Source organism: Echiichthys vipera (genome assembly GCF_963691815.1).
Source record: "Echiichthys vipera genome assembly, chromosome: 8".
Taxonomy (NCBI): domain Eukaryota; kingdom Metazoa; phylum Chordata; class Actinopteri; order Perciformes; family Trachinidae; genus Echiichthys; species Echiichthys vipera.
Window position 1 is genome coordinate 16,112,833 of NC_139833.1, and position 13,520 is coordinate 16,126,352.

The 13,520-nt window shown below is 39.2% G+C and overlaps 2 protein-coding genes across 3 annotated transcripts in view; one reads left to right on the forward strand and one right to left on the reverse strand.

Annotated features, from left to right (window-relative positions):
• The window catches only part of creb5b (cAMP responsive element binding protein 5b), a 40,056-nt gene extending 36,716 nt beyond the window's left edge, over window positions 1-3,340 (forward strand). For both annotated transcript variants that reach the window (XM_083917571.1, XM_083917570.1), the window contains exon 11: window positions 592-3,340. In XM_083917571.1, coding sequence (XP_083773697.1) covers window positions 592-746 — 155 coding nt within the window. In that variant the 3' untranslated portion in view covers window positions 747-3,340. The remainder of the gene's footprint in view (window positions 1-591) is intronic.
• A 702-nt stretch (window positions 3,341-4,042) lies between these two features.
• cpvl (carboxypeptidase vitellogenic like) lies at window positions 4,043-9,818 on the reverse strand. Its single transcript, XM_083917901.1, has 13 exons — window positions 9,702-9,818; window positions 9,370-9,548; window positions 8,873-8,994; window positions 7,999-8,113; window positions 7,797-7,855; window positions 7,573-7,652; window positions 7,388-7,454; window positions 7,023-7,145; window positions 5,496-5,627; window positions 5,241-5,339; window positions 4,937-5,110; window positions 4,623-4,805; window positions 4,043-4,537 (listed from the first exon to the last, which is right to left on the reverse strand). Exons 1-13 carry the CDS (start codon window positions 9,704-9,706, stop codon window positions 4,439-4,441), a joined length of 1,437 nt encoding a protein of 478 aa, XP_083774027.1. The 5' UTR covers window positions 9,707-9,818; the 3' UTR covers window positions 4,043-4,438.
• Between the last annotated feature and the right edge of the window lie 3,702 nt (window positions 9,819-13,520).

Here is a 13,520-nt window from a genome sequence, read left to right on the forward strand (position 1 = left end):
GAGATCTCACTGATTACCGGACTGTGCCTCGGCTCAGACATCAGACCAAAAAACACGCCGTGCATGACATCAGAGCCCCACCCTTTGATACGGATACAAGTGACATTTCCATGTAATTAGGATAAGGCACCTCCCTCCCTGTGTGGCTTTAGCGCAGGGAAAAAAAGGCTCACATCCCTCTGAATGGTTCTTTTATACAGAAGAGGGCCAACTCCCAGACTGGGTTGGGAGAGACTTTCATCGATGAGTCTAGCGTGTGTACAGATGTCACCTTCAATGTGTCCAAACTTCATCAGACATGTTTATGGAGTTGAGTGATTCACTTTTCCATTTTTGTGCTATCCATTTACGGCCTATTTTGGGATGACAGTTGACAGGTGAGGTGAGAATTTAGTGTGTCACCTGTTTGACATTTATGTGTTTCTGCTAATAAAGCTGTTTTTTTTTTACATTAATGAGATTTTTTTCTGTTTATTATTTCGCTATCACAATATATTCTGAAGCCTCTGTGCAGAGCTTGAAGTTCGTAGTATTTACACTACTCCCCACACATGTTGTCCATGCTCATGGATGTCTCTGCTGTGTCCTCAGGTCCAGACAGCAGTCCGGCAGGCAGTCCAGCGCCAGCGTGCTCCCAGCAGCAGGTCATTCAGCACAACACCATCACCACCTCCACCACAACCGTAGGGGGCAGCAGTGTGCACGGGCAAACCAATCACCGCACAGACATTAACCCCATCCACTAGGGACAAGAGGGACTATAACCCCAGCCCAAAACTCCCCCTACTACCCTGTTATCTGAGGGTTGCCAGCTGCACATGCTGACTGCCTCTCTCCCTCCATCAAGAAAAACCTCAAAGGCCTGTGAGGCTGTTCTTTATACAGTAGCTACAGTATGTATTTTTATAGACCAACCCTATTAACACGTAAATGTTCTATGGTTTGTTTTGTTTTTTTGTGCTTTTAGCAAAAAGCGAGTTTTTGCTAATCCCATGCAGCATTTAAGTGACTTTTTCTGTTGCGTAATGGTACAAAATGGACCACAGTGGCCGTGAAACCAGAGGACAGAGACATTAGCCTCTAACTGTCATCTCTATTAGCAGACCTTACATCTCTGTATGCCTGATGGACTGAAAAATTAGTCATAGAATGTTATTATTGACAGTATGTTGAGTGTATGCAACAGACACTAAGTGAGTGGGATGTTGCCGCCTTTTAAGTTGTCTTTTGAAAAAGTCACCATGATGTCTTGAAGACAGGAATATGCAAGCAGGTGTAATGATCCTTTTCTTTCCTAGAGATATGACTGTTAACCTTTTCCCTGTCAGAGGTATTCTTAAAGAGTTTCATTAAATACAGCATGGCGGTGAAAATATGATCAAATGGAAGCAATACATCGCAGTATTGATCATCTTCTCTACTGTATGGCCACGTTAGGATCAGAATGGCCAAGCCACTCTGGTCCCAAGAGGACATATGATGCTGTTACAGATACAGAACTGTACACTGTGATACCAGTGAGGCAGCTTGGGAGTTGAAACAAACTCCTCCGCTCTCCAGGACCAACTGATGCTTTAATTATTGAGGCCTCTATTTTGTGTGTTTGTTCATCTGGATTTTTAGGATCCATAGTTTTGAATATGCATGAGAATTATGTATTTTTGAGTTTCGCCTTCTTTCCTCTGCAGAACAAAGTTCAGCACGTGTAAAGAAAGAAAAAAAAAGTGTGTGAGAAAGTGACTGTGTGCATGTTCATTTTGTTGTTTTTTTTGACTGGCATCCCACAACTGGCAAAATGTTTTGCGGTTTCTAAAAAGGAACAGTTTATGTGTGTGCTTTCCAAAATGTCACAATGTGCCTGAATCGTTCTAAAAGTCTTTTGTTAGTCGTCTGTAGACAGCAGCTCTTTTTTACTTCAATCAAAACCTTTCATTCTCAGTGTTTTATTAATGACTTCTCTCTGTTATTGGCTTTGTCATGGATGTCTGCTGCATGTAAGCGCAAAACCAGCTGACCAAGGAGAAAAAAACTACCAGCTTTCTGTTTGACCTCTGACCTCTTCTTCAATTTCTCTTCCTCTCTTTCTCTTGACTCCTCTGCAGAGCAATGGATGTACTAATCTCTCTTCCAGCCTTGAAACTTAACGCCTTCCCATGTTGACTCCTCTTTCTCTCTCTCTTTTGTATGACCAGGAATGTCGACTCATTAGCATGATGACCATAATGCACTGTGTTTTACAGTAGGATGGATGAAATACATTCCACTGACAGGTGGAGCGATCACAGAGCTGTCTATGCACTTTGTCCTCTGTCATGCCAGAGGGTAGAATAGCCATATTAAGGTCCGAGTAATTCTCAGTGATCCCCCCCCCCTCTTTTTTTTCACACACCAGCGAGAAACTTAAATGTGTTTGGCTTTATGGAGAGACTGTGCCTGACATGCAACACATGTCCGTAGATAGAAAGAAGGGAACCTAGCGCTCACATTGTAGGAACCCTGCACCGTTAAGTGTGTGCTCTTTTAATTCTGGGGAGGAAAAAAAAGATGAAGGATGTGAATGGAAAATCTTTATCCTCATAAATAGGTTCAAGTTTTATCTAAGCATTTGATCTGTTTATGTCACGTGTTATCCCAGGCGTCTGTGTGCAATTTGATGTGTCGATGAGCAATTCATTCTCTTGAAAAGGGCTTTGTCGTACCAACTCCTGGAACTGAACCTTGCCTTATTTAAGGTTGTTTTTTAAACCCTATTTAGACTGTTAGACCATTCCAAATTAACAACTTGCGTGTGAAAATGATGGTTATGACCTCAAAATACTTTCAACTGGAATCATTTGGAGGATGTTGCTATTTTAGAGTTAGATATGAGAGTCCCTTGTTTCAGCTTTTGATAGTGGGTCCAGGTTCAGAAAAAGACATTTGTTACTGCAGAGGAAGACAAAAACAGGACAGATGAAAGTGTAGTGTGAGTGTGTCTGTGTGGAGAACAATTCCCATGTATTAACGATGTTATAATTGTATTATTTTAAATTTAAAACTATAAATAGTGTACATATTGTCATTCATTTATGTAATCCTTTACATGTAATGCAACCACCTTTCTTTTTGAAGGGAATAAATGTGTGGTACATGTTTGTAAATAATGTTTGCATAGCACTTGTTGCCTTTTGTTGTACGTCAAGGCTCATTTCAGCGCTTAAATACATTGTTTATATGTAATGAACTGATGAATCTGTTCTTGCCTGCATAACTTTGTACATTTTTTTGTCTGTATTGACATTGTCTCCTTTTTTGTTTCGTCTTTGATTTTGTACAGATGTTAAAGTATCACTGCAGTTACATTACGGTATGAAAATAAAGCACTTGTTCTGTAACATACAACTAACTGATGTGATTTGATGTCACTACTGCTTGTATGTGCAGATAACGAGTAAAGGAGAATTCTATTAAAAGAAAGCTAATGTTCCCATCAAACGGTCGACAGTATTTCCCCGACACTTGACCTTGAGACATAATTGCTCATTAAATAGTTAGGTGCTTTAAAGGATTAGAATACCCATTAATTATTGATCTGTCTAGACATCTTGATAGTTGCCTGATGAAATAGCAGAACACAAACATGTTTGCGTCATTATGTCAAAAACAAAACAACTGAAACTACAGAACTCTGCAGCCTGTCAGTACATTTTAAAGCCACATTAGCCAAAAAAATAATGAAACAATTAAACATTAGAACATGTAAAGTGACCCCTATTCTTCATTTAATATCGTTTTTCGGATCCAAGGTCAGACAATTTGAGATCAAATGGTATATTTTCTAAATGCATTGAATGACTGTAGTAGTTTTGGGATAGACTGTTTAAATTCTGGCTTTCCAATGAAATTTATTTGAGCACAGTGACCCCTGGTGGACGTTTTGATTCACCAAACACTACTTGACAGGCCATATCTGTAACACACTGCAACATAAGTCAATTAGAAAAAGGGTGTCTTTTTTTTCTCTAATAATTAAGACGCTTAGATTTAGAAAAGTACATTTTATTTCAAGACAATTCAACTCTGGTTTCAAGGTGTTTTCTTTGCATTTCATCGTCAAGCATGTTCCAAAATGACTGCAACATAAACCCATGTTTTCCTCACATGGTCAAACAAAAATAAGAAATGGTTCTGGTCTGATAATCTGACTGAATTGACAGGTGATTTCACTTGATTTTTTTGTCTACCATTTGAGTCACTGATGTGGGCACAATTCAGAGATCTGGGAGATCGTACTTCACTAGAAGTGAATTAGAGCAGCCTAAAGTCCCACACCAAATGTCACCTCAACAAAAAATCGCGCTGGTTTAAATTGGCTGAGACAATCAACAGTCTTTCAAATCAACATTGTATGATCAAAAAATATGCTCTTTAAAGTGGAAGTGCTTTAATCGGCTGGGTTTCATATCCAGCCCCGTGTTGAAAGAAATCTGTCAATCATGTCGAAGGACCTCGCCGGTTGGTCATAAGGCAGAATGTGTCCTCCTCCTCGGATGATGACCTGCGTGACAACAGGAAAGATTACAGACGTTAATACAAAGATGTTCACTGACTACATTTCACATTGCTTTTCATCTTTTGCTCACCTGGTAAAATTCTCCAACTTGTCTCACGTAACCTGCCACCTCTGTGTCTTCGGGCTGAACCTTCCAGTGGAACCGAGGGGCTGTTTTATACTCGGCCGCCCCGGTCCAGTTAACAGTAGGTAGGAACCTCTCAGTCAGTGGGGCTGCTACAATAACATCCAGCTGACCACTGTAGATTAAGACCTGGGTGTATGTAGAAATGGACCAAACAAGGAAAGACAGAGAGTGATTAGATTAGAACTTTTCTAAGCAAAATACTACTGTAACATTGCAGTCACGATACAACTACCGCAGTTTCATTCCACGCCGCTCACCCTATAGTTGTCCATCAGCACCCCCAGCCACGGTTTAATGCTCTTCATGACATCCTGCAGAAGGTGCTTCTCCACCTCTGAACCGTCGTGGAAGGTCAGGTTTCCGACATGGATGGCCCGTCGCACTGCCGGCAGAGTCACAAACTGGGAAAAGTACTCTTGGTCTTCAGGTTCCTTTGGTGCACAAAAAACAAAATGTAGTTGGTTGTGCAAAGACTTTTAAGTAATACCTAGTGTACTATAAAGTTTTTACTCTAAGAAGTCAGAGAGGCAATTTTGATCTGTACAAGTGTTTTTTACATACCCGACATGTCATGTAGTTGAAGTAGTTGGTGCAGCCAGTAGCATTTTGGAAGAAGGAGGGATATGGTTCCACGTCACCATTCAGCAAGCTATCAAAAACCTGAAGTCAGAGGTCAACAAAGTGTTCAGCTAAATGTCTGATTGGATTCACACTTGTATGGTTGGTTTCAGAAAGATGTGAGAATAAAAATGGCATTCATTCAACAATTAGAAATTATGCTATTAACGTTGACTTGTATTTTGATGAATGAATTACCTGAAAAGCCTCCACCCACTTCTGCTGCTGGATGAGTTTAGCTCCGAGGTCTGTCTGCTGGACAACATACTGTTTTTGGAATTCATCTATCATGCCTGTTTGGTACAGAAACTCACCATAACCACCTAGCATCTGAGATGGGAAAAAAATAAATAAATAAACTGTAGACTACTATACCAATAACACCTGCATCTGAGGGAATCAAGCAGAAGAGAAGTGAAAAGCTCCCTGCTGGAGCGTGAATTCTTAAAGCGTAGAAATATATGAACAAAGATAGCGAGACATTTATTAACCAACTTTCTGATTAACACAAGACAATAAGACACAGTACAATCTGGAGACATAGGAAATTCATTAGTCAAGATGATGTCCCCATCAACAAAGTGGTAAACTTTATATTAAATATAAGTATACAAAGGTTATTACAAGTATACTTCTACTTTTTGTTCTCAATTTAACTTAAGACGTCTATTTAACATATACTTCTAAAACGTGCACCTCAAAATAGATGTCAGAAGTCAACTTCAATGCACTAAAAATAAATCTACTAATCCTGCAATACTCAAAAGTGGTATTTCTGTGTACTTCTGGAAAGTATACTTATTTCAAGTCCTTTGAAATACACAATAAATAGGTTTTATTAAAGTGTACTTTAATTTCACTTCATTAGAAGTAGTACGCTTCTTTTTAAGTTTATTTTAAGCTGCATTTCAGTATTAAAAAAAAGTACTTCATTGCAAACATGTAGACTATAAGCTAATTACTTTTCATCTCATCTCATCTTTAACCACTTATCCAGGGTCGGGTCGCGGGGGCAGCAGCTTTAGCAGGGGACCCCTAACATCCCTTTCCCGGGCAACATTAACCAGCTCTAACTGGGGGATCCCGAGGCGTTCCCAGGCCAGTGTGGAGATATAATCTCTCCACCTAGTCCTGGGTCTTCCCCGAGGCCTCCTCCCAGCTGGACATTCCTGGAACACCTCCCTAGGGAGGCGCCCAGGGGGCATCCTTACTAGATGCCCAAACCACCTCAACTGGCTCCTTTCAACGCAAAGGAGCAGCGGCTCTACTCCGAGTTCCTCACCCTGTCTCTAAGGGAGACTCCAGCCACCCTCCTGAGAAAACCCATTTCGGCCGCTTGTACCCACGACCTCGTTCTTTCGGTCATGACCCAGATTTCATGACCATAGGTGAGGGTAGGAACGAAGATTGACCGGTAGATCGAGAGCTTTGCCTTCCGGCGCAACTCCCTTTTCTTCACAGCGGTGCGGTAGAGCAACACCGCCCCTGCTGCTCCGATTCTCCGGCCAAACTCTCGCTCCATCGTCCCCTCACTCGTGAACATGATCCCGAGGTAAAAAGGTAAGGGTAAAAGTATAATTGCTTTCAAGCCCTTTGTAATACATGCTGATAATTATTATTTCACTACTATAATTATTATAATGCATTTTTTATTAGGTTTTATATTACATTATGTTGTTGCAGTTTATAGAATGAAAGAAGAATGGCACTTTGCCAGATACGCACCAGTTCTGGATCACAGAGCCCATCCCCAATAGCCATCCCCATGAAGTTAATTTTCACTTTGGCAGTGGGGTTGTTTTTGTGGATGTAGTAAGAAATGGCAGGAACATATTTCCCTGCATAAGACTGCATGACAAAGACGGTTTATGCAGGTTAGGATTCTGTTAAATATGTGGAATGTTTTTATTGTCTTTTTGTTGCAGTGATATTTTAAGGCAAACTTTCAACTTTATCCAAAATGTGTTCCATACGAATTTAATGTAAGGAGTATACTTTTTACTGTAATGTGTACATGTTGTAGATGTGTGATGCCACATTTAATTTTTTACAACATTTGCAAAGTTTGAAAAAAAACTAAAAACATTTACCTCCCCAGTTGCATAGAACTCATTGGACTGATACTCAGGAAAGATCTGGAAGAACTGTGTTAAAGCGCTTAGGAAGAAATAAGAATACAAATAAAGGTTAGTGATCAAACCCTTCAAAATACTCTTATACTGTTAGATCCAAGTGACAAGATCACTGTGTTTGAGTTGGATGGCAGTGGTATTACCTGTACAGGTCTCTGCCGACATCATCCTGGTTCTGAGCGAAACCTCTGTCATCTTCAGTGAAGCTGAAACCAGTTCCAACCTAAAAAAAACAACTCGTCACTAAGTATTCATACACATTAAAAAAATCAATATGAGCTGAAAATAAAAGATGTGTTTCATGTTACTAGTTTGCTACTTTTTAAAAAAAATAAAGTGTAAATAGGGTAAAGAAAGTGACACGTACCGGATTGTCAATGTACAAAACTGAATATCTCGATGTCCATGCGTAATCCCTCAAACCAACTACAAAAACAAAAAACATGAGCAGAAAACAATAAGCAATGTTATATACTATATAAACTATACAGGGCTCAATTTTATTACAATAAATATGGATTACAAGTGCATGTTTACGCATTCTGCTGTAGTCCCAGATCAGTTCTTACCAGTCAAGTCCTTAAACACCACGTATGGTCCATGTTCCACAAAGAGGCCAAACATGGACGTGCCACCGGGTCCGCCTTGCAGCCAGAGCAGGACCGGAGCTTTGTCTTGATTCGCCTACAGGTCAGTCAGGACATCACACAGAAAGTTATAATGTTTATTAACAAAAGATTTTTAAAAATGAATCAACTACACATTGTTAGAACAAGACCTCAACTTCCTAACCAGTGAAAGCAATAAAGACCGAAATGGAGTCAGGATTAAGTTCATCGGACCGTAGAGATGTGGCAAACCTGTCAAACATCCGTCTTTTGTCATCTAGGATAGGAATATCATCACAGAACGATCCAATTCGAAACTGATTTTCAGCTGAAATTAAGGATTTTTGAAAGCTTTTAAATTCTCATAAATGGGTTTAAATAAGTTGGTTATGTATTATAGTATAGCTCTCTCAGTGTAGATATAAGAACTAAACACTGACTCATGTAAATAGTAGAAGCATCTTCACAGAGACTGAGCTGTAAGAGTGAAAATGAACATCTTGGACTGACTGCAGCGTCATGTGACATTACAACACTGAAGTATGGGACATTAAACACAAAACGAAGTGTACCATCAGCTGACACTCCCGCACTGCAGCTGAATAAATACACAGGTGCAATTCCTTAAAACAGGTTGACTGAGGCGGCACAGTAAAAAAAAAAAGACTGTTGTGCAATGTAGTTCAACTAAGAGAACAAGCACAAAAATCCCTATTTTTTCTCAACATTTCTGCTCATCCCTTGTGATCCTCTCCCAAACTGCAGCACTGACAGAAATGCAACCACATAACGCAAATGTAATATGGAAAGCCTTTAAAGAAAAGTCTGAGCCTACCATCAGTGCAGGGAAGAACCAAAAGAACAGGTTGCTGTTGTATTTCTTGTTCACAGTGAGGTACCCGGCATAACTCTTGACGTTGGCACCTGGCAGATCTCCTACCAGACTCAGTTTCCTGGCTGGAACAAACAGGAAATATATCTAAAATGTGATAGTTGATCCCTTACTGTTGTTTATTTTCACTTAACCTAAATAAAATAAGATAATCCTTTATTAGTCCCCAAGTGGGGAAATGTACAGTGTTACAGCAGCAAAGGGGATAGTGTTATAGAAATGCATATGTGATAATGCAAGATATAATAATTAGGTAAACAACAAAAAGTATAGTGCAAGTACAAAGCAAATTATAATAAGTAAACAGACTGAAAGGTTGAATACACTATCCATAGTATTGCACAGAGGAAATGTTGATATTTCACTCAAACATTGACAGCAGCAGGAAGAGAGGAAGGCGTCTAAAACTGAAAATATGAATGCTGACTGCAGTATTATACCTTCATCTATTGCGCCCTTCTCCAGGTACGGAGTGAGAAAGAGAGGAGACCCGGGGTCGACTCCATTCAGTCCGCTGACACGGTGAGATTTTCGGCAGAAAAACGACGAGCAGCTCCGTGAGTGTGCAGAGTCCAGAGCGACCCACAGTAAGAGGAAACCCAGAGTTTCCCTCCGCAGCCTGCCAGTGATTACAGAATGAATATCAGACTACAGGCCTGGTCGGTCAGTCATGTGTGAACCCAAAACACCACGAGTCACCTCACATTTCACAACAAGGCTGAGCACGAGCACAGCGGAACACATGGATTTACAGACTAGTATGAAAACTCACCTCATGTTCACGGTCGCTTCTATGGCAACAGAAGTATTCAGTCTCCAGGCAGAGAGAAGTCGGTCAACTGACTGAAGAATGACTGTCCCTGAACATTCTATGGTGGAGTCACGTGAGCAGCTCTGCGTCGGTCATGTGACATGTTAAATCACGTTGTCGTTGTTTTGGTTCCCGGGTTTTTAAGTCCTCAGTGAGGTCTTTCAGGAGACTTCCGGTGTTTTCACTAAACCCAAAACTTTGTGGAAGCCTGTTTCCGCCTCCGAAAGAAAAAACATCGCCATGGAAAGTCATAATTATGAGACAAAGAAAGTCGAAATTATGAGATAAAAAGTCATAATTATGAGACAAAAGAAAGTCGAAATTATGAGATAAAAAGTCATAATTATGAGACAAAAGAAAGTCCAAATTATGAGATAAAAAGTCCAAATTATGAGACAAAAGAAAGTCGAAATTACGAGATAAAAAGTCCAAATTATGAGATAAAAAGTCATAATTATGAGACAAAAGAAAGTCCAAATTATGAGATAAAAAGTTATAATTATGAGACAAAAGAAAGTCCAAATTATGAGATAAAAAGTCCAAATTATGAGACAAAAGAAAGTCGAAATTACGAGATAAAAAGTCCAAATTATGAGATGAGGAAGTATAAATTATTATTCACAATTTCGTCTTTCTATCTCGTCAATCTTCAGATCTTCATCCTCCTAAATGTCTTACTAGTAGAGGTCAATTTTCAATAAGATTTAGGGTTTTACCAAATTACGGAATGGCTTTTCCCATCTGGCAAAGAACTGTTCCTCCATAACATGCTATAAAAGAAACTTAAAAGATAATTTAATGGTTGCTTTGTAATTGCTTTTTTTTTTTTTTTTTACACATTGTCCATTTACATATCATATACTCACTTTCTTTGCTTTTATATTGATGTTATTATTTTTTGTTATTATATATAATGTGTTACTATTAACTTGTTATTACTTTATGTCATTTTAATTGTTTTATTTGTTGTATGTTAATTTTGTTTTTCTTTATAATATTGTGAAATTTTAACATTATTTAGGTGGAGGCTTCAAATAAGCCCACTGGGTTTTCTGCCTCTTCCTGCACTGTATGTTATTTGTACTCTTTGTCAGCATTTGTGTATTTTTTTTAAATTATGCTAAATAAATAAAATAAAAAAATCTCAACTTTTTTTTTTTATCTCATAACCATTACCATGGTAATATTTTTCTTTCAGTGGCGAGCTTCCATACAAACAGAAAAACAATTTTTAAAAAGCCCAATTTCAAAGAAAGGTTACACTGACTTGGTAAGTAAGCTGTTTTTAAACTGTTTAAAGGTGTTTTAAAGTAGCAGTTAGGTGCTGTTTAGCATTCTGGCTAGAAGACAAACAAATGGGATAAGAAGATAACAATGAAGCATAGACTGACTAAGTTATACATTATCATTGTAGTATTATGGATTATACATATCGTCTATGATTGAAAAGGATAGTTCTGAGACGGTGAGCATGCCTATTATTCTCAGCATTTTTTACAACAATTTACCTGGACAGCATGTTATTTAGGGCATCTGAAGGAATATTTTTTAGCACTGTATATTTTCGTTAGAGAAATTGGCAGACTTAAGTATAATAAAAAGAATAAAATAATTTAGTTTCTCAGTTCCCCACAAGGCAAATGAAGTCAAAGTAGCCTAGAGTTCTGGTGCTGGTCACAGTTATTTAAACAAATACATACATACATACATACATACATACATACATACATACATACATACATACATACATACATAATTGAATGAATAAACACGTTTTTTGTAAAAAAAAAAATACATTTTAAACTGGGCAGTTGTATGTATTTGTATGTATAGTTCAATTTAAGCACACACTCCATTTTATTTCCTGTGCTTCCTTTAAACTCATAATAGTGCTCAGTGAGAATTTGTAGTTGAACACTTCATATAATTAAAACTGAACATAAAAACTGGGACACTACGGGACTACTCTGGCTTTGCTTCTCACTCAGAACTAGAGAATACAAATTTGGGTAAAGCCTCCAGGGCTGACTGATAAACTGGGTCACCTGTGAACCAAGCCAAAATACCCCAAAGTAAATCTCCTCAATGGAAAAATGATTCTCAACACAGGCGCACAATTAAAGTTGCATTGTGTACCTGCCCATATAGTTTTATTGTACCATGCTATATATTTCAGAATGCTTGCCTTTTTGCCTTAAACAATGCTCATAGTTTAAATCCCCATCAACACATTATAGAATAAATGCTGGGATTTTAAAAGGTACAATTATTAATGTTTGGCCACCAGTGGGCAGACTAACTCCAAAATAAAGTGTGGCTTTAAAAGACATCTTGGTTCTACAGTGCAGTTCACAGTGAGAATGAAGAAACTATTCACATCTGGGAAGAAACCTGTGGACTGTGATGGGACAGCTCGGGTGAACAGGTGAGGAGGTGGGGACTACAGCACAGCTGTCTGCTGCCTATCAATCTATAGTAATACCTGATTCCACTTATTCTGCAGATAATCTTGGTGGTCATTTTAAAAATTAGTGTTCATTTAAGAAGCTGGTAAGGCTTGATGCTAGGCATGTTCTGATCAGTTTCTCAGACTATCACAATCCTTTACACTCATTTTCATTTTTGTAACCTATATTTGCGTACATTTTAGAAGCTGCCTGCTAAAACCTCACAGTCGTATCTGCTGTCCATTTGACATCTGCACTGAGGCATTTGTGGGCTAAGTGCCTTTCTCAATGCATCTCAGCAGTGGTAATGACAGAGAAGGGAGTGCTTCTCTCTTTCGCTTAACTGCTCAGATTTGTCCTGTCACTCATGGGATCAAACCAGCTGTTGGTCCAAAGGAAAATAAGTTGACCATCTTGTGATTGCATCCCACGAGCAGTGATGCCAAACCGGGCCAGGGGCCTACAGTAAAGGGGCCTTCTCTGCTTCCCATACCTCCCTAAATATGGCGCCCCTGCTCAGTCCACACACATCTTTGACCTCAAACTGGATAGTTTTGTGACTGCATCTTGTACAGATATTCAGCCAGGGGTTTGGGGCCTTGCCCGGACCACACCCATTTTCAAACCTCATTTTGACAGACAGACACAAACACCTACCAAAATCAAAACCTCTGCGGTAGTTCCTGCCACAGTAGATGTCTTAAGGTCCACATTTCACACACACACACACACACGCACGCGCACACACACACACACACACACACACACATACTGAAAACAATACCAGCATCACAAGTTGTTCCCCTGTACAGGAAGATTCAGAGAAAGAATCAAGATGGCATTCATAGGAAATGTATGAAATCCCCGCTTCAAAATCTGTACCTATGTTACACATCCATCATTTGTGTGATCCCAGAGAAAGTGGGGAAAGCAGTCCCACCAGATGGCGCAATAAACATTCTAGCTCTTTCAACATAACATGACATAACATGACATCTGATGAAAATATACCATCGCTGAAACAATGTGGTTCAGTCATTTGGGCCTTTGCATTAGTTCTCACATAACCATTGGCTTTAAAGACAAAAAAAAGTGTCATCTGTTTTGGATTCTGCGAACAGAACTGAAATCAGTTGTTTTGGGGCTTATTTTGCCAGTTGGGCAACCCTGCTCCAAACTTTCACTTTAAGAAGGCGCGTCTACGCTGCAGTGTGTGTTTCATACAATCCTTAAAGTGGCACATGGAAACCATAGCTGATGTCTGCATGGCACAAATCTAGACTATACAGATTCTGTCTATTTAGTGGGAGGAAATGCTTTGGAAAAATTATCC

Coding starts and splice junctions, on each gene's coding strand:
- cpvl (XM_083917901.1), bottom strand. Junction 7,653..7,796: donor TTTTGTACATTGACAATCCG/GTACGTGTCACT, acceptor TGTTTTTTTTAG/GTTGGAACTGGTTTCAGCTT. Junction 5,111..5,240: donor TCAACTACATGACATGTCGG/GTATGTAAAAAA, acceptor TGTGCACCAAAG/GAACCTGAAGACCAAGAGTA.